The 21,728-nt window shown below is 44.3% G+C and overlaps 1 protein-coding gene and 1 non-coding gene across 2 annotated transcripts in view; one reads left to right on the forward strand and one right to left on the reverse strand.

The window, feature by feature from the left end:
• Window positions 1-21,728, forward strand: part of STOX1 (storkhead box 1) — a 57,154-nt gene that overhangs the window by 29,581 nt on the left and 5,845 nt on the right. Inside the window, 2 exon segments of the mRNA XM_047761859.1 lie at window positions 16,270-16,422; window positions 18,629-20,978. Of these exon segments, the coding sequence (XP_047617815.1) occupies window positions 16,270-16,422; window positions 18,629-20,978 (2,503 nt within the window).
• Window positions 13,220-13,355, reverse strand: LOC125117123 (small nucleolar RNA SNORA70). Its single transcript, XR_007132492.1, has one exon. It is a non-coding gene; the product is annotated as a small nucleolar RNA SNORA70 (small nucleolar RNA).

Below are 21,728 nucleotides of genomic sequence, written 5' to 3' on the forward strand. Positions count from 1 at the left end.
TCGAAGCTTCCTCTTCTTTCTGCTTCTCTAATAATCCTGCCAGGAAAGAGTCAGGCTTTCCTGATCAGCAGTGGCCTCTTCAGAGAACAGCCCTTTCCACAGGCTTGTGCGTACTATTCAGGCAGGTCCACGAGTGTTCCTGATCCATTTCCACAGCTCACGGCCCCACAAAAGGATGTCTTTCAACAGTTGCATAGTTGAGTTCTGCTCACGGAGCAAGAAGACCCCACTCGTTTTCAGCTTAGCAGCGCTTGAAACCACAACAGGCATCGCTGAGCCAGGCCCCGGCAATTGAGGGAAACCTGATGAATCTAGGATTCCCTCTGACTTCCCCACTTCCCCCAGCCCCCACAAAGCCAGCAACTCTTCCTTGCTTGGGGCAGCCTCGGGGTGCAAAGCTGAACCGCTGCTTGGCTATCAGGGCCTTTCTTGCAAGGATTTTTTTTTTTTTTTTTTTAAGGTCCTTTCACCTGTCATTCATAGAGTTGCACAGATGGGCAACCTGAGCTTATTAGCAAGCTAAAAAGTTGATTTTCAAAGAGTCACTGTGTCAAAAACTCATAAAATGGACCTTCATCTGGGAAGTGCCTCCCTTCTCATGCCCTCCTGGCATACTGCCTTTCCTTAGGCAAACATCATAGCCAAAATCCAGCCCAGAGACTTGTTCTGTCTTCCACACCTAGAGTCCAGTAAGATTTCAGGCTCCAATTTGATGGTAAGAAGCCAGTGGTTTCCTTCTCATTGCCAGAACCTCGGGGTCAAGGGCCATCTGTTTCAGCCACAGGTGGCAGAAAGCAAGGGAATTCCATTAACACTGTTTTTTTGCATCTTTCTCTGATTGAGAGGAGGTGACATATAACATCCATATCAATTTCTGCCATACATTCAGATGCAGTAGCGCAGAAAACAACACAAAGCCATTTTTAAACTGCTCTTTTTTCTACTGCAAAGTTTTGCACTGACTCCTGGCAGTGAAAGTCAGCATTTACAGGGATGAAAGTCACAGCTGCAGGGAGAAGTAGTTTCCTCCCTGGTGGGAAATACAGAAGGGAGGCAAAATGCAGGCTGCAGGGTGGCATTTTGGAGCGGCCCTCTCCTTTTCCCCACTTGGCCTCTGAGAGAAGGTGCCAGGGCTTTTCCGCTCACTCACCAGGGCTTTTCTCCGTATTCCTCAGTATTTCCATTTACCCTGTGTCCCATGTCCCCTCTCCACATGGCCCCATAAGTGCTGGCATCCCATAAAGCTGTCAACATGCCAATCTCCCATCCACTTCCCTGTTTCCCCCCTTGAAAAGGGACTAGTGTAGTGTCTTCTGGAACAGGAAGGGCAGCTGGGCTAGAAAAGGAGCTCGGAATCAGAGAGGAGCAGGGAAGAGTCTCCAAAACAGTAATCCAGACTCCACTCCTGTGGTGCTGGCCAGCTTAGCATAGCTTACCTCGGACCTGCTCTGGCTGGGCCCAACCAGAGGAGAGCGCAAAATCCAAAAGTGCCTTTGGCGGTCCATTTTCCAAACTCCTCTACCAACACCTGGGTAACACCTCCTAGTCCTTTCAACAGATCTGCTTCTAGTTCCCCATGGATCTTCAAATCCTGCTAACCCGCCTCTGGGCTCTCCTGTGTCTCTCCCAGTAAACCATGCAGCACACAGGGTCCCACCATCCTTGCCACCGTAACTATTGGGGCTTTTAGTGTTCATCTTTATTGATTTTATTCTCATGCATGTAGGTATTCTAGATCAGAGGCAGGGTAGTTATTATTTATGCAATAATAAATAATATTATTATGAAAGTTAATAATAGCTACATCAGTACCCTTTGCCCAAGGGCTTTCCACTGGGACCATGTGATGAAAGCCAGATGGAAAAATCTCCAGGGCGGGGGCGGAGCGTGTCAGACACTCTGTAGGTGAGAGGTGGAGAAAAATGAATTTTCTTTGCAACTGCAAAGGAGGAGGAAGTGGAACCTTTGTTGCATGGAAACAGGACAGAAAGGATCCTGCGTTCTTCTAACCTTTTGGAATTAAATACATCTCTACAAGAGCCAGAGCAACCCTGGTGACTCCAGTTTAATGACTTAGAGCCATTCTAAGGTCTTGGGCCTCATTTCTCTGGAAATGTAAACACACCTTTAGGGTTCTTCTGTAAATCTCTCTCAAGTCCTCTCACTATACAGTTGTCAATTAACCTGAGGGTCCCAAATTTTCAGGAACGTTTATTCAGAAGGGCCCAACTCTTCAAAGATTCTGCTTCTCTTGCTAATAGTTTGCTCCATTGGTCCGCTGGTGAAGGATGGATGCACAACTCCCAAGACCCAGTCATCTGCTTGGCCCCAGGCAGTTCCACAGCCTTGACTTTGCTGTTCTGCCTCTGAGCTCAGGCACAGTGCACGGGGCTGTCAGGCTAAGGCAGGAGGTGGTGGAGGCGGGGGAGACGGTCGTCTGGGCAAGAGGATCGGTGAGTGAGCAGGGGGTGAGAAAACTTTCTGTGTGTATTAGTGGGAGCAGAGAGGGGATATTTCGTGAGTAGATAGAGAATGCCAGTCTTAGACTCCTAAAAAGGATGACAAGGTGGCTAAGGAAGCTAGGAAGCAAGTGTATTTAAAAGATATGTTGGAGCCCCCTGTTCTGGGCTGAAACCCAAGAGAGGGAGGAAGAATGAGTGTGTGCATTTGTTCTCCGTGGGGTGGAAGGGCCATGTCTGTGTGGAAGGCACAGGGGAAGGTTAGATAACGACTTGATGGGCACACACCCACACTCTTTCTGCCAGAAGATAATCGGAGAAAATGTCTGGCTGCCTTGGGTCAGAGGTGCAGTGATGGATGGCTTAGTGTAAAGTTGGTGGTCGGGTCCTAGAGGCACTGACCAGATGACCCTCACATGTAAAGATCAGAGTCAGTGGTATTAGGCAAGACCTACTGCCTCTTTTAAGATTTCTCAGGGGCGGGGGAGGGGGGTAGAGTTCCCATCATGGCACAGTGGAAACAAGTCCACTAGGAACGACGAGGTCACGGGTTCAATCCCTGGCCTCGCTCAGTGGGTTGAGGGTCCAGTGTTGCCGTGAGCTTTGGTGTAGGTCGCAAACGCAGCTCGGATCTGACGTGGCTGTGGCTGTGGCGTAGGCCCGCAGCTGTAACTGTGATTGAACCCCTAGCCTGGGAACCAGCATGTGACATGGGTGTGGCCCTAAAAAGCAAAAAAAAAAAAAAAAAAGATTTCTCAGAGGGGTGACTTTACATTTCATTCCCAAGGCAGTGACCTTGTAGAAATATGTTCAAGTCCCACTGAGGTGCAGTCACACCTGCCCAGATGTGATATGAAGCCTGTGCTGAGGAAAAGGACATTCACAGTCTTAAAAAAGTTTATGTCGTTCCCGTCGTGGCGCAGCAGAAACGAATCTGACTAGGAACCATGAGGTTGTGGGTTCGATCCCTGGCCTCGCTCAGTGGGTTAAGGATCCAGCATATCTGTGAGCTGCGGTGTAGGTTGCAGACACAGCTCAGATCTGGCTGTGGCTGTGGTGTAGGCTGGTAGCTACAGCTCTGATTCGACTCCTACCCGTGAATGCGGCCCTAAAAAAAAAGACAAAAAAAAAGTTTATGTCCTTTAAAGCTTCTAATAGCCTAGGTGTACTTCTTAGGAAAACACACTTATGTGACCCGTATCCCTGGAGTGGCTTTTATCTTTAAAAAGTTACTATTTCAGGAGGCCAAAAGAGAGTCTGTAATCAACTTGAAAGCAGCTGGATCGAGGCAGACAGTCAGGGGAAAGTGAGAGAGTGTGTTGATGCAGAAATTCAGTGGTGCAGAAATTCCAGATTTGGTGGGAGAGAGGATGCCTGACAGGGCAGAGCAGCCTGCTTTGGGGGGGTGGGGGCTGCCTGTGGGCACTGATAAGCCTCCCTGGATTCTGGGCAGATCCTTTTCATTATTCTCATTTCATTGTTCTCATTCTCACTCATTATTGGTGAGTCACCCAACCCCCACCTCCTTTAGTAGGAGGGGGACAGGCAAAGCTGAAGTTTTTGTGATGCTTTTTGGTAAAGTGTGTGTGGTGTGTGTGTGGGGAGGGGGGTGGCGGGGCACATGCTCAGCTTGGAGCGAAAGACAGCATTGTGTGTGTTTATCTTATGATGCAAAGTAGAGCCCTTTTCCAGCTCCCTTCACACCCCAGAACCCAGTCCTCTCAGCAGGAAGCCCCTGCCGGGCTTAATCCAGCACCGCACTGACCCAGCCCAGGGACCTGGGTGGATCCAGGCTCTTTCGGGAAAGACAGCTTTCTTCAACAAATGACAGGGATGACTCAAATATTCAGTGGGTTTATGCATTCTTTGCCTCTTCATATCCTGAGTTAATCTTACATCGATTTTAACGTTGATATGGACTTAGTGGCTTTATTCAGGAGAGATTGAAAGGCATCCGTTCTTAGGGATTTAACTGTAGATACCCATTTTGAATTGGAGCTGGAGGAGCTATGACAGTTGTTCTCCTCCCCTCTGTGATTTCTTCATGCAATAAGGATGTCCTTCCTCTTCGAGAGGGGAGTGCCTGTCGTAACCATTTTAGGACAGATTTCCCCAGACAGTTAAAAATGAGCAACTCTAGTTCAAGCTTCTGCATCGCTTTCTTCTCATGGCATGTCCCTGACTTGACGTGATAAGGGTAAAGCTGCAGGAGCCCTGACGCCTTTTCTGTAAATGCCCATCCGTGGGGGCTTCTAGCTTCCCAGGAGGTAAGGTTGAAAAAAAGATCCAGCTGGTATAAAATCCAGAAGCTTAGTCAAGCTTTTGGCCAGACAGGCATTTTGTCCACAGCAGAAAATATGCGTTGGAGATAATGTCAAATGTCCTTGACGAAGTAGATTGATTAAAGAAGTGATTTGTTGCAGATTTTACAGAAAACCTTCTAAAAATGGCCTGAAAAAATAAGGGGAAGGTTTATCTTGTCATGAGAAGTTTGGAGGTAGGCAGCCCCTGGGGCCAGCGCAGAGGCTCAACGAGGCTGTCGGACACCTGGGCTCCTTCCTTCTTTCTGCTTTATCTTCCTGAGTGCGGGGGTCATTTGACATCATGCTTGTTACCTCATGGTCCCAAACTGGCCGTGATCTCATCAGGATCCAGGGTGGGAGAAAGAATCAAGAATGAAAAAGTAGAAGATGAAGGAAGGGCCTTTCCCTCATGAGGCTCCTCTTCTCTTGGCAGTGGCACCTGGCTGCCCTTATCTTGTTGACCACTATGAGGTCACATAGCCACCAGTTTTAAGTGAGACCGGAAAATTGAGTGCACAAGACACTTTCCTGCCTCCACCTTGGTGGAAGGCAAAGAAATAGGTGGTTGGGAATGTGGGTTGAACGTGCCAACCCACAATTTTGGCCACAAGGAGTCACAATCAAGTGTTAGTGAATAGAAAAAAGCAGGGCTAGCGGTAAGCCTTACCTACATACATTGTTTTCTCCCAGGTTGGGAGAAGATCACGGTCAGGACTAGTATCTGATCAAATGGGCTGTGGAAGTTGGGAAAAGAAAAGTCGGGATTGGCTAAGAAACCCATCCATGTGCAGAACCAGTGTCCTACAAGAAGCCTTCAAAGTACTGATAAAGAGATGGAACAAAGGATGATCAAGTTTAATATCCCTCATTTGGGAAGAAAAGTGAAGAGTGCTAACATCCCTAAGAACTGATGTGTATCAGATCTTCTTCCAGGTGCCTGTGGTTGTTTACCCACAATAGTGTGTGAGCCAAATGCTGGTTATTCATATTGAACAGTCACTAATGAATACTTGAAGAGGGCACGCAGTCAGCATGTGCAAGTAGAGGATTCGAGCCCAGGTCTGCCTGACCAGTTCCAGGACTCTCTTAGCCCATGCCGTCTTAGGTACCTGGAGGCCCCACAGGGCCAAGTCTGGCTCATCTTCCTTGTGATGGTCACGCCCAGGCATCCACAGACTTCTGAGAATGGCATTCAGGAGTGGGGCCCAGGAAGACTGAGTCCCAATTCTATCAGTGATAGCCATCGTGTTGGGTTATGATTGCCTCCAACTACTGCTCCCCCACTAGAATGGGGGCCCTTGAGGGCAAGGACTGTGTCGGGTTCACTGTTGTAGCCCCGCTACCTGGCATGTGGTACTCAATAAATATTTGCTGGATAAGGAATGATGGAAGGACTGTGCTATTGCAATAGCAGAGTATTATGAGAGAGTCAGTTGGCATTTGAGCCAGTCTTCGTGGCAGGATTCTGAAACCCTGAGAGGTGGGGAAGAGAGCTGTAAGTGCAGGAAAAGGGGACAAGGTCCCCCAGGTGAGGGAGTACCGACTCTTCAAGGAGAGGCCAAGTGGAGGGAAAAGAAGTAACAATCCCTAATGACAGGTTATTGGAGAAAAGATATTGTTGCCAAATATGATTGGGAGACATTGGGTTAAATAAGCTAGGTTTTCTGTTGCAGTTCTCAGAGCTTTGAACAAAGTCCCTGTGACAGCAAGCTGCGTTTTCCAAACATTGGGCCTTTGGGACCCTTTTCTTAGAGAGCATTTCATAGCATGAATTTTTCACAGAACATTTTCTAGGACATGCTTGGCTAGTTCAGCTCCACATTTACAGATAAGGACACTGAGACCCAGGGAAGAGAGGTGGTATATTCAAAGCCACATAGCAGAATTTGGATTCGAATCACGATCAGATCGCCTGAGGTCCAGTGTAGTACTCCTTCGTAATGTGAAGACCATGTGGATTTAAAGGACAGCTTCTTCATTACAGGGAACTTTTATTTCTCCATTATTCAGACAAAACAGCAGCCTTGGTGCTCAAATCCCACCCCCGTTTTGTACAGTGGTACTTTCTATTCATCATCATGATGCCGAGCAGAGATGAGAGCTGCCAGTCACAGTCATTGCCTTGTATATCCTCCAGAATCTTGGGAAGGAGGTTCATCTTAAATCAGCCCCAGGTTTGCCTGGAGGACAAAGAAGGGATGTTTTTCTGCACAGCCACTTTAAGGAGATAGAGAGACTGAAAAAGTCTGCAACCAGTGCTTCTCTTCCATTTTTCCTAGCCCCCTTATACCTGCTGTTCTAGGCAGAATGGGCCCCCACAGATGTCCACATCCGAATCCCTGGAACCTGTGAATATGTTACCTGACACGGCAGAAGGGACTTTGCAGATGTAATTAGGTTATGGACTTTAGGGAGATTATCCTGGGTTATATGGGTAGGCCCAATCTCATCACATGAGCCCTTAAAAGCAGAGAACTTTCTCTGGCTGGAAGCAGAAGTGAAGCAACAGAAGGACAAGTCAGAGAGAACTGAAGTGTGAAAAAGATTCCATGCTATCTTTGAAGATAAAGGGGGCAACATGATAAGAAATGCAGGTGGCTTTATGTTGCTGAGAAGAGGTTCCTGGTTGACAGCCATGGAGGGAAGGGGGACCTCAGTCCTACAACCACAAGGAACTGAATTCTGCCAAGAACCTGAATGAGCATGGAAGCAGATTCTCTCCCAGAGCCTCCAGTCAGACCCCAGGGCATGAGTGCTGGAGCAGAGGAACCAGGAGAGTCCACCAGACTTCTGACCTATATAGACTGTGAGATAATAAATCAGTGTTGTTTTAAGCCACTAATTTATTTAGACAGATTTAGAAAACACACACACCTGGGTAAAGTCATTAACATATCCAGAGTGGAAGAGGCAAAGGGAATAGAGGTTAGAAAAGGGCACCACCGGGCCTGAAGGGCTTTGGGGCTGAGTGTGAATTCATTTTAGTGTTTTGTAAAAAGATCAGCTGGTTTGAGTCATTCACATCCCTCCCTCCAGGGGGGCCTCCCTGTATCTATCTCTAAGAGGCAAGGCTGCTAGGAACTCAAAGGGCTCCCTAACAGGGCTGATTATGTGTCTTTTCAAACATATCTTTGTGCTGTGACAGCCACATAGGTCTCCGTCATAAATGGCCCAAGACCTTTGTAACGCAACTGCTGGTCCATACTAGAGGATATAACTCACTTGAAAAAAAATGGGAGCCTCTAATTTACTAATCCTGACAGGTTGAAGTGCAGTTATTAAAGAAGATAGCAAGTAAGGACTCCCGCTGTTGAGGGAAGCCTTTAGTTTTTCAACAGAGGGTACTTCCCAGAAGGGGAGGATTTGTCTGGGAATCCAAAATAAACATCCCCGTGCCTGAGAAGGAATTTCAGCTTCCATGGTAGATAGCCTGACTACCCTTAGATCTACAGCCAGTTTCTGAGTCTTGGTACTCTTTTTGTCTCTAAATGCGGAGGAACCTGTTTGCATTCTTTTATTTTACTGACATAAAAGGTTGACCTGGAGAGGTGCTTGGTTTTGCCAGCCCGAAACCTCTCTCCTTTTTGTTCCCATTTTGTTTGATTATCTGAACCTATTTAAGGTTATAATACAATAGATCTAATTATTTAAAGTCATGGAAAATTTTGCACAGCATCTAATCTCAGATGAGACACACATTGTTACAGAGTACTTTCACTTTTAAAAGTTCAGGATTCATTTTAATGTTAAAGAAATTTGGAAATTCTGTCCTGGATAAAAGTGCCTTTTAAAATAAGGGAAGCTTCTTGGATTACTTAGAACAAAACATCCTTTTTATTTAACCTGAGTCTATCTGCAGGCTGTTTAATTCATGCTCCATTGTTATTTCTAATGTACTTAGAAGATACTTTTCCCACAGTGTGATTCAATACAGGCGCCCAAAAAAGATGCTCTCAGATTTCATGTGTCCGGGTAATTAGTTGAGTTTGAGTGGCTCAGTTAAACCATTTGAAGGTCAATAATGCATGAATTTCTGGCAGACCGCCTAGCACAGAGTCTGTAAACACACTTGCACAGGGACTAAACACATGTAGAGTAGAAAAAATTTTGTGTTTTAAATATCAAATAGTGTTAAGATTAGTTTTGTCTACAGTTTAATCTTACAGCAAATTCAGGTTTTAATGTGAAACAGTTGAGTTCTGATGTGAATGCTTTCCAAATTTCCAAAGAAATATTTCCTCTTTTGTGCATATTTGCTGGCACAGTTTCCTAGGGACCTTACAATCAAATTCAAGCACCCTAGATGAAAATATCAGTGTTTAGATTCCAGGAGAAGGCCCTCTTTGAATTTGCTTAGGTACCTTAAAAGCCTAAGATAAATGTAAATATTGCATGGTAGTTTTTTTTTCCCTAAAGGTAAATTTTTACGGAAAACTTTCACTTTGTTCCTGAAATTTAACTAGAGCATTCAGTTATCAAAACAAACACTCGATTTTAGTACTCTTTTACTTCAAAGCTTTTTTTTCAGTGGACAGAGCAAACACAGGTTCAGGATAGGCAGATTGTATCTTGATTTTGGTTCTCCCTTTCTCACTTGGAGAGTGCAAAGTGTAGGCTTGTAATTTTACTGAAACTCCCACTGACTGGAATGCAGATTAGGAGTCCTGTGTCCCTGGTTGAAGATTTCTCTAGTACCACAGCTCCTGGAGATGGTTTGCTTGGTCTCCACTGGTTGCCTTCTCTGGTCTGGTGAAAAGGCAGTCCATATTTGTCTTGAATGTACCTCTTGCTATTTCTACACTGGGGCAGGAGTATTCACGCCTCATGAACTGTCTAGGAAATAGCTCTTTCAGCCATTTTTCTTTGCTGTTAGAAAACAGCCAGGCTAGAAACCTCAGGTTGGAAAAAACCTGAGGCCCATGGAGGAGGCCTTGGTGTCCTGACATAAAGAAACCACCTCTTTTTTCCTCAGAGTTTTGATGAGGTCTTTGATTGTGCTGGATTATTGTTGAGCTTTTGTCACCAACTCCAGGAACAAGCCACGCTTCCAGGGGGTTCTGCTCCTGTTGGCCATGGGGCTCTTCTAGACCACAGCTCTTGGGTGCCAGAGCGGAAATTGATTGCCTGAGGTTGTATGATCTTATGTCCATCACACAGGAAGCTGGTTCTAGTCACGGTTTTAGGATCCTGAGCTCAGAGGAGGCTGTCCTGGACTTCACTGGATATCATCTGCTTTTGATAGTTAAGAGAACCCTATTTTCATTTGCTGCCTGGGCATCTACATGCTACGTGTGTTTAATTTGCCTTACACTGTTTTATCTTCCCTAGAAAAAGTGGGCTTTTAAAGAGTAATTGTTTTAAAACTCATATAACTTATTAACCCCATATCTTGGAAGATATGAGGAAGATATATATATATACACACACCCCAACTGAATCTTTCAGGAATACAGCAGGGTAGCAATAAAAATGTCCTTTACAGAAAGGGTGGCGTTATATGTAACAGGTGCTAATCCGTATGGTTCTACTTTGTTGGTATTTTTTGAGAAACCAGTCTTTTGGTATAAACACTTCTCCCATTTCTGTAGCACCTAAGAGTATAAGACTGTGTGAACAGAGAGAATGTTGTTGTGAACTGTTTACTCTGGCCCACAGGCTCTTCTTGCCTTCTGATCCCTGCTTTAGTTCAAGGGTCAGAGGTCCACAGCAGGCCTGCACTTAAGGGTGCCTTTCAGTCACTCCATAGTTGCTAAGGATAAAGCCAAAGGGCTGGCCTTCTCTTCTTGTGAAATCTAGTTACATCTATAAGGGGGATCTTCTCCACTGAAAGTTTAATTTTTTCGTGTAAAACTGTAAGGGTGACTGCATTCCAAAACCCAAGTGCCAAAGTAACTGAAACAAACTGTGGCTGCAGCTGGAAAATGATTCTTGCTTCTATCACAGATGTTCTCGTGTCAGGCAGGCTTCGCTCTCCTTTCCTGCATAAAAGAACTCTTGATGATTTATGCACCTGAAGACGTATCTTAGCAACGGCTGTGAAGAAAATGTACTGAGAAACTTTCTCTAGGCTTTGTCTAGAGGGAGCTCCAAAGCAGAGGTTAATGCGATTTTAACATGTTCTCTAAAAGACAGTTGTCTTTCTAGTTGGTAGTAGATATGTTTACTCTTTTAAAATAAACATCCCCACACTACAGTAAGAATTATGAATAAAAGTTCTAAAAGTGTCTTTGGATTTGGCAGGCAATGTTAGGACTCTAAGAAAAAGTTGGGATTTTTAAAATGTAAGAAAAATTCTGTTTCTCATACATTTCCGCTTGTTAATCAAAAGTAGTCTTTTCTGTAAAATCTATTTTTTTTAACTTTTATTTGGAAGTAGTTATAGATATACAGGAGATTGTGAAGAAGTGTACAGGAACAGCCCATGCAACCCCTTCCCGCAGTCCCATAAAAAAATCAATTTTGACTATTCATTTTCCTATGAAAAGAGGAAACAAGCTTAAGGATTGAACTGGAAACGGGCATCTTCAGGTCTAGCCTAAAGGCGTAGTGGGGATCCCTCACTGGACCCTAGGACAGCTTCCTGTTTTCATTTGCATAGAAATGGGAAGCCACCGGCAGGGGGCGCAACAAGAGCATCAGACATGTACTGAGTTTCTAGCCGCTCATCTCCTGAAAAGTCTCTGGCCTTCACTCCCCCAACCCCAATCTCAAAGTTCCAAGTGACTGGGTTTAAGCTAGGGCTGAGATGAGACTTGAGTATATATAGTGCGGTTGAGCAAATTCTTTTTAGGTTTTGCCCTTATCTTTCTAGGAGAGGAGAACTTTTCCCTCCTTCTTTTTGAATTAAGGGTTTCTAAGTCCACATCAAGTGGGGACAGGTAATCACATACAAGAAAAAAAGTCACTTAGACTGTCTTGGAAGATGAGGAAGAGGGTTTGTTTTAAATTAAGCACATGGAGTTATGTTTAAGAAGCATAAACAAGAGTGAAAGGGCAATTTAATACTGTATTTTGTCGGGTTGAGGAGGGAGATGAAAGAGAAGAAAGTAATCTCAGATGCGGAGGGAAAAAAGAAAAGCAAAGGGGAATGAAGATAAGGAGAAAGGCTTATTACTCTTAGCTCAGAGGTAGAGTTTCTAGGAGGATTTTGAATTTTAGGTTAGTGTTCCCCTCTTAACAATAAGTTTCATAGCATCATCTCTTATCACCACTCTTTGAAATGCTAATTGATTAGCCATACATCCTAGCTTCTCAGAATGCTATAGGTATCTTCGCATCGCCCAGTAAGACAGCACCAAGCAGGCCAAGAGAAGATCCTTCCCTAGGCTGCCAAAGCAGACAGCAGTTTCTGCCCTGTGTTATGACTTTCCAAGGTCAAAGATGCCCCAAACTGCTAAATAGAGACGCTTAAGGAAACAAGGAAACAGACCAGTGTGATCTTTAATAACAGCTGCTTATCAGTTTCCTGCTGCAGATACAATGAGTACTATGAGCCTCTGACCAGCTTTGGCTGCAAACCCTCACACCCAGCCAGTATATTTAAAAGTAGCCAAACTTTAGCATTGCTATCATTAACACCCTAATGGGCTACCACTCCAAAGAGCAGACCTCAGACCTGCAGCATGGACATCACCTGGGAGTTTGTTAGAAATGCAGAATCATAGGCTCTGTTTCAGATCTTCTGAATCAGAATCTGCACACTGGCACAATCGCCTAGTGATTCTCATATGCACATTAACGTTTTAGAAGCACTGTTGGTCTCCTAGACTCTTATCCTTTTCTATTCCAGATTGCTACTTCATCTGTAATCAAAAATCACACTTAAATCACCTTGAGACCCAAGGCTCCTGCGTAGTCTTTGTATGAATTTTTAAATTTCCTAGCATGCTCTAAGAATAACTCCTCAAACTCCCTTTCTACCCTTCACCTCCTCATTTCCGTTTTTTTCCTCCTCCCATTCCTGTTTTCTTTCCGCCTAACTTTGCAGAGATCACATGACCTTCTTATGCTAATATTTTTTTCCTTCTATGCCTTGATATATTTCTGGTCTTCTGCCACCCTCTGTTGTCTCAAGTCTCAGATAAAGTAATATCCTTCTCATTTTTTTCTTTTCTTCTTTTTTGACAGGCAAGTAGGATGTATTGGTGAGTGTTAAGGAGGGGACAATGCCGCCGAGGATCTCATGAGTGCAGGGCCCACCATTTGTCCAGGGGGCTGAGATTAGGGATGTATTTGACCCCACAGCCATCCGAGATAAGCCGCTTTTCTGCCACCATGTTTTCAAATTCATCTGTGTGGAACTTAGTAAATCCCCACTTCTTAGAGATGTGGATCTTCTGGTGGCCAGGGAACTTGAACTTGGCTCTGCGTAGTGCCTCAATCACATGCTCCTCGTTCTGCAGCTGTCTGGAGCCTGTATTGGGGACAGCATGCCAGTCATGAATGTCTGCTGGAAAGGGCTGTCTCCAAGGTCCCTTAGGGCAACCTATACAGGCAACAGGGTGCATACACTACCGGGGAGGCTGCTGTTTGCAGCCATTGCACACCAGGCCCCCATGGGGAAAAGGGCGCTGGTCAGCTTAATTGGCTGTAAATATCCTTCTCATTTCTAAGAAAGCTCTTTTACCTGTGCATGTGTTTTTTTCCTCTTTGCCCTCATTTGGGATCTTGCTGTCTGACTGACTTCTCCCTCCCAGAATCATTTTCATCATACCCACTAAGCCCTTTTTGTATCCAAATGTAGAGAGCTCTTTAAGAAAATCTCAACATACACATACATTCATGTTCATTTGATCATACTCCTTTCTGGGTTGGGTTCTTTTTCTACTCTTTCACAATCAGATTTTTCCAACAAATGGTCTGAGAACAGTGCTTTACAATTAGGGCAGTTTTGACCTCCAACCCTTTCCTTTCAGAGACATTTGGCAATGTCTGGAGACACTTTTGGTTGCTGTAACCGTGGGAGATGCTCTTGGCACCTAGAGGCCGAGGATGCTACTAAATATCCTACAATGCACAAGACAGCCACCCCCACCCCCGCCCCAGGAAATAATTCTCTAGTTAGGGTGATCAACCACCCTGGTTTGCCTTCAGCTTTCTGTTTATAGCACTGAAAACCCTGTGTCCCAGAAAACCCTTCATTCCTGAGTATACTGGGACGATTGGTCACCCTTTACCTGGCCCCCAATGTCAGAAGTACCAAAGATGAGAAATCTTGCTCTAGGGGGAAGACCCATTAACTTCGCTTTTTTTCACCCATTCCCTTTCTTTCAATCTGACATTTAATTTCTGTTCTTTCCCATGAAAACAATTCTCTTGAAAGTTTCCAGTGGTCACCTTGTTCCAAGCAAGTAATCCAGTTGCCTCTTCTCCTCCCTCAACTTTTTTGTTCTCTCTTAAACATTGACCCTGTTGATTTGCTGTTCTTTTGGAAATCTTTTTTTTCCCTTCTCGTACTCTTGGTTCTCTCCTCCTATCCTCATTACTGTGCCTTCTCTCATTTGTGGATCCCTACTTCTGCTATCTCTTAAATATAGATAGTTCCTCATATAACTGTTTCTTGACTCTCTCTTTTTCACTCTTCCTGTTAAAAGAATGTATTTCACTCCTTAGCTTCAGCTCTCTCTCTTTTTTTTTTTTTTTGTCTTTTTGCCTTTTCTAGGGCTGCTCGTGCAGCATATCGAGATTCCCAAGCTAGGGGTCCAACCGGAGCTGTAGCCACCGGCCTCTGCCAGAGCCACAGCAACGCGGGATTCCAGCCGCATCTGCAACCTACACCACAGCTCACAGCAACGCCAGATCCTTAACCCACTGAGCAAGGCTAGGGATGGAACCTGCAGCCTCATGGTTCCTAGTCGGATTGTTAACCACTGCGCCAGGAGGGGAACTCCTCAACTCTCATCTTTATTGGTTGATTTCCAAATTGCTTTCCTGAGCCTTAGTCCTTCATTTCCAATTAAGTGAGGGGAGTTCCCTTGGATATCCAGCAGAACCTAAAACTCAACGTGACTAATGGCACATTAAGAAGAACAATTTAATACACTGGCAAAGAGGAAAAACGATACAGACTAGCTTACAATTCCAGCCTTATCTTCCACTTTGGTCTTATATAACCCTTGAGCTCTGTCTAGCCAGGATAACTATCCGTGCTCTTATATATCTTTCCTCCTTCCATGATTATGCTCCATGTATTCCTGCAAATTGGAAGTCACTTCCGTACTTTCCTTGTTCAAAGCTTCCTTATCACTCTGATTAGGAAAGTGTGGAATGACAAAATACTGGATTAGGAGTCAGAAGACTTATTTCTCTCTCTCTTTTTTTTTTTTTTTGTCTTTTAGGGCCACACCTAGGGCACATGAAAGTTCCTAGGCTAGGTTTGAATTGGAGCTGTAGCTGCTGACCTGCACCACAGCTCACAGCAACGCTGGATCCTTAACCCACTGAGCAAGGCCAGGGATCAAACCCATGTCCTCTTTCACACTAGTGGGATTCATTAGTGCTGAGCCACAATGAAACTTCTCAGAAGACATATTTCTGTCACATTACTTGCTTTTAGGCCTTGGGGACAATTAAATGAGCTTTTTATGGCACGCACTCTCTCTCTCTCTGTATATATATATATGTATGTATTTTTTTTAAGGGCCACTGCCTTGGCATATGAAGGTTCCCAGGCTAGGGGTTGAATCAGAGCTGTAGCTGCCGGCCTACACCACAGCCACAGCAACACGGGATCCAAGCCTCATCTGTAACCTATACCCCGGCTCACAGAAACGCCAGATCCTTAACCCACTGAGAGAGGCCAGGGAATGAACCTGCGTCTTCACAGATACCAGTCAGATTCATTTCCACTGAGCCACTACGGGAACTCCTATATTTTAAATAATAATCCTGTCCATGCCTATCTCAGGTAGCTAACATGAAAACAAAGTGCTTTGAAAGATGTGAATTGCTGTATAAGCATTGTCTCACCTGAACTCCATTGGCACTTTGTACCTTTCTCATGGAAACCTACTATCTATTGCTTATCAAGTAGTGACAAATATTAGACTTCTTAAAAGCAGATATCATGATGTAAGCCTTTTTCTTCTGTTGTTTCAATCACAGTTCATTCATGTTAACAGACTGAGTAAAGACTGATGAATAGCAATTCTACCTCCCAGTCAGTCTTTATAATTATTCTTGATTCACTAATTCTAATTTTTTTTCCCCTTTTTTAGGACCACTCCCGCGGCATATGGAGGTTCCCAGGCTAGGGGTCCAATTGGAGCTGTAGTCGCTGGCCTACACCAAGCCATAGCAACGCGGGATCCGAGCCGCATCTGCGACCTACACCACAGCTCACAGCAACGCCGGCTCCTTAACCCACTGAGCAAGGCCAGGGATTGAACCCACAGCCTCATGGTTCCTAGTCAGATTCGTTAACCACTGCACCACGACAGGAACTCCCTCAAATATTTTATACTAAATCTAATTTATCACCCTTTTTCTTTTCCAAATCTCCAATTTAGGTGATGTCTTTCCAGTGCAGATGAATCCAATAGCTCAATCTCAGTTTATACCTTTGGCTGAAGTTCTTTGCTGTGCTGTATCTGATATGAATGCTGCTCAGATTGTAGCAACACAGGGATCACTATTGGAATATCTGATGAAACATTACCCAGGTAGAGTAACAAGTTTGTTTCTATTAGTTCATTGCATGTGTTTGGTTTCTATTTATAAATGATCTTAAGCACATAAATAGACTGGGTGATACTCAATTTTTTTTCTGTTATAGAACCCTATGTTAGAGCCCTGCCAGAAAACGGCCTGCATCAACAAATGTGATGAGTATTTCTTTTTTTTTTTTTTTGTCTTTTTAGGGCTGCACCTGCTGCATATGGAGGTTCCAAGGCTGGGGGTCCAATTGGAGCTGTAGCCACTGGTCTACACCACAGCCACAGCAACGCAGGATCCGAGCCGCGTCTTCGACCTACACCACAGCTCACGGCAGTGCCGGATCCTTAACCCACTGAGTGGGGCTAGGGATTGAACCCGCAACCTCATGGTTCCTAGTCGGATTCATGTCCACTGCGCCATGACGGAAACTCCCGAGTATTTCTTTTATTTTCCAGATGAACTTTTTTCAAAAACAATGTTTATGGCAATAAATAAGTCAGACTCTCTAGAAAGGAGAGCAAAGCCAAAAACAAAAGGTTTATCTTCTCCCCCTACCTCCTATTCTTAAATTGCTGCTTCCTAGAGGTGACTGTCTTGTTATAGTTTCTTATGTTCACATTCATAAATCGTATTTGAATATATGTATCTTTTTTGCTTGTTTGTTTTTTGGCCCTGCCTGTGGCGTGCAAAAGTTCTCGGGCCAGGGATCAAACCTTCACTATAGCAGTGACCCAAGCCACAACGGTGATAATGCCAGGTCCTTAACCTCAAGGCCACCAGGGAACTCCTATGTATCCTTTTAAAATAACATAAGTTGGATCATTCTATACTTTCTCTTTGCACTTTTCCTTTTTTTTTATAATTTTATTTATTTTATTTATTTATTTTTGTCTTTTTGCCATTTCTTGGGCCGCTCCCCCGGCATATGGAGGTTCCCAGGCTAGGGGTCGAATCGGAGCTGTAGCCACCGGCCTACGCCAGAGCCACAGCAACGCGGGATCCGAGCCGCGTCTGCAACCTACACCACAGCTCACGGCAATGCCGGATCGTTAACCCACTGAGCAAGGGCAGGCACCGAGCCCGCAACCTCATGGTTCGTAGTCGGATTTGTTAACCACTGTGCCACGACAGGAACTCCGCACTTTTCCTTTTTTAACTTAGACATATTTTTAAAATCTTTCTTTTTTCATTGTTGTTGTTTTTTCTTTTTAAAATTTTTTTGCTATACCCTCGGCATGGCGAAGTTCCCAGGCTAGGGAATGAATCCTTGTCACAGCAGTGACAACACTGGGTCCTTAACCCACTGAGCCACCAGGGAACTCCTTGAGATCTTCCCATATAAGCTTATATCAATCTGTCTCCTTCTTTTCATAGCTACATGATATCCCAATTCATGAATGTAGAAGAGCATTTTTTATTTTTCCCATTACAAAATATGCTTATTGTGGAAAATCCAGAAAGTATAGGAAAGCAGTCACTTTCATACCACTACTCAAAGTAAACCAATATTAACATATTGATGTATTTCTTCCAGTGTTGCACACTTTTCCACAAGATAAATATGATTTTGAACATTGCTATTTGGAAAGGGAATTTCTTTTAAAGTTATTACCTTTCCAGTTTGAAAAATCAGCAGATGTTAGGTAGTTTGCCCTCATCCAAGCACAGACTGGTTTTCATTTTTCTTTTTCTTTTTGGCCATGCTGTGGCATGTGGAAGTTTCTGAGCCAGGGATCGAACCTATGCCACAGCAGTGACCCAAACTCCTGTGGTACCAATGCTGGATCCTTAACCCACTGCGCTGCAAGGTCACTCATTTTTCTCTTTAGATTCTTTCTAAGATTTAAGCTTTGAATGTATGGTTTTTAAAAGCTTCCATGTTTGCTCTCAAGAAGGCTTCCCTTAGTCAAAATTTAGACTTATGAGGTTGTCTAACTTGGTGTTTTTAGTTGCGTAAACTCGTATTTTTCTCTCTGCTTAACCATTAACCTAGCATATGTCTTTGTGTGGACCAAATTATATTCCTGATCCTTAATTGAATTATGAGGACTGTTAATGCTTTTTTGGCGTTTGAATTACATATATCAATTGTGTTACAATTAGCTCTGGGTTCATCAAGCAAATGCGTGGTCATTTCTTAGTTATTGATTTCACTCATTAAAATGCTTCTTATTTCAGAATCTCTCAGCATAAAGTGCTTGTTTGTTTTAGGCATTGCAATTCCATCTCAAGACACTCTTTATACCACTCTGGGAACTCTCATTAAAGAAAGGAAGATTTATCACACTGGAGAAGGATACTTCATAGTCACTCCTCAGACTTACTTCATCACAAACACACCCGCTCGAGAAAATAAGAGAATCATGTCAGATGAAAGTCCCCAGATGCCAACTTCTGTTACATATCTAGTGAATGTGAAGAGCTGTGCAGAGTTCATGAAAGAAAGTGCAACCCCCATTTCCCACTGTCATTCCTGCCGGTGTTTCCCTGATGTGTGCACTCAGGATGTACAGGAACCACCAGCTGCTGCAGAAGTGACTAGAAAATGCCAGAAAGGTCTTGGGGAATCCAGATCTTTGGTACCGAATCAAGCCGTTTCAGTGTCTGAGGATAATCACATCTGTGAGAGCACCAAACCTTTACCATACACAAAAGACAGAGAAAAGGCCAAGAAGTTTGGCTTTAGCCTCTTCTGGCGCAGTATATCCAGAAAGGAGAAATCCAGAACAGAGCACAGCAGTTTCTCGGCCCAGTTCCCACCGGAAGAATGGCCTGTTCGAGATGAAGATAACTTGGACAATATCCCTCGAGACATTGAACATGAGATAATCAAACGAATTAATCCCATTCTGACTGTTGACAACTTAATCAAACATACCGTCCTAATGCAAAAATATGAAGAACAGAAAAAATATAATAGCCAGGGTACTTCCACTGATGTGCTGACACTCAGGCATAAATATCCTTCAAAAGTGGGAGTTAAGAAAAGACAAGGCCTGTCTGTGAAACCTCAGAGGCGGGGCCATTCACATAGGGGTAGACACAAAGCCAGGAGTCAGAGAAGTGGGCCTCAGCCAGGAAGCATTAGACTGGAGAAACACCCCAAGCTCCCTGCTACACAGCCCACCCCCAGAATTAAAAGCCCCAATGAAGCAGTACTTCAGAAACCACTTGCTGGGAATCCATCAGTGCTAGATTCCCATTTGATCTACAAAAAGCGAATCAGTAATCCTTTCCAGGGCTTGTCTCACCGAGGGAGCCCAATAACCAAAGTATACAACATCCGGAAGACCAGTGATCTGGGACCCGGTCAGACTGGACCAGAGGGAAAGCCTTTCCAAAGGTCCAGGTCTGTGGATTCCTCAAGAATCTTTTCAGCTGAAACCAAACAGCCATATGGGGAACAATGTCATGATCAACTGAGAGCAGAATCCATTTATGTGAATCACTCCACTGTCAAACCTACCAGTGATGACTTTAGAGATCACTCCTTCAATTACTCTCAATGTAGTATTTTGCAGAATGATAGTAAACGCTGTTCCCTCAGAGAAAGCATGTTGAGGTACGATGTGTATGGGGGAGAAAATGAAGCAACGCCTGAAGTCTTGAGGGAAAGTTATTCTCACTTTGCCACATTCGAAGAGACAACAGAAACACAGCATGTCCTGCCATCCCGAGGTTCCCCTTCTTTAGACCAAGCATCCCCTGCTTGTAGAGTAGTTGATGAAACAATGCACCAGTTCCAAAATCTTGGTCTTTTGGATTACCCTGTTGGTGCAAACCATTTGAAACAACCTAAGAGACAAGACAGAGACTCAGAGGACACTCTCCTGAGAAAGGCATTGGTCCAGGAAGCAGAGACCATGAATTTAGAAAATGAAGGGCTTTCTGACAACGATGAGGCTTTGGATCCTAATGAAGCAGATGATGATGGTGCCTGCAGTTCATTGTATCTAGATGAGGATGACTTTTCTGAGAATGATGACTTAATTCAAATACTGCCTGGCCACGTTCAGTTTTCCTTTGCAGGGGGAAGCAAGTGGAATCATTTAGGCAAAGAAAAGGTGACTGAAAGGTCTCTGACTGAGTACAGTAGCAACACACATAGATTTGAGCCTCAGGGGCTTAAAGGAAATGAACATTACACGCCCACTGGGTTGCTCACTAGCCCCAGTGAAAGCCAAAAACCTAATCTCTCTGCTGAAAGCTGTGTCCTCAATTCAGGGACCCAGTCTGGTTTTAACTATGAAGAGGAACCCAGCATAGGTAAATGTGTGCAGGCCTCAGCTCCTGCTGATGGGAGTATATTTGATTACTATAGCACAAGAAAAGCTGCTTCTGAGACTGAAATCCCACAAGACTCTCTTGGTGACCCAGGAAAGAATCCAGCTAGCTGGTATCACAGTGCTCAGAATCAGGAAATGAGGAAACAGTTCACACAAAAGTTAGAACTCTTCACCACTTCACAGACGCCATTGCTGGCTCCAGGTCTTCAGCACAGTCACTTGGAAGGAACAGAAAATCAGAGCATGGCAGGAGACAGTGGAATAGATTCTCCACGGTAAGTCCACAGAAAAGTGATTAGCCACAATCCCACAGGAATTATTCAAATCAAGGGCATATTGAGTTACCTGGTGGGAGACTCCTCAATAAACTTTAAAACAATTATCTTCTCTTTTTTTTTTGGTCTAGGGGGTCGAATCAGAGCTGTAGCTGCAGGCCTATACCACAGCCACAGCCACAGCAGTGCAGGATCCGCTGGATCCTTAACCCACTGAGTAAGGCCCTGGACCCAACCGAGCCCTCGTGAATACTTGTCGGATTCGTTACCACTGAGCCATGACAGGAACTCCCTGAATAAACTTCATAATGATGCAATTCTGCCAGCCTTTCCTAAATACATTTTATAAAGTGAAATCTCTTAATAGGATAGAATTCCTTATTATTATTATTATTATTTGCTTCTTAGGGCCTCAGGTGTGGCACATGGAAGTTCCCACGCTAGGGATTGAATCAGAGCTTTAGTGGCAGGCCTATGCCACAGCCACTGCAATGAGAGATCCATTGGATCCTTAACCCACTGAGCAAGGCCAGGGATTGAACCCACATCCTCATGGATATTAGTTGGATTTGTGCCATAATGGGAATTTCGAGAGCTCATTTTTAATGTGAACCAAGGTTTGACTGTTCCCCTACCACTAAATCTTGGGTTACTTCTAAAAATAGGAAGGAACGTCCATAAACCAAGCACTTTCTGAACCAAAAGTTGGAAGTTTTCACATATATTTCTGGTTTTGCACAGGTTGAGATA

This window comes from Phacochoerus africanus, chromosome 15, assembly GCF_016906955.1.
Source record: "Phacochoerus africanus isolate WHEZ1 chromosome 15, ROS_Pafr_v1, whole genome shotgun sequence".
Taxonomy (NCBI): Eukaryota; Metazoa; Chordata; class Mammalia; order Artiodactyla; family Suidae; genus Phacochoerus; species Phacochoerus africanus.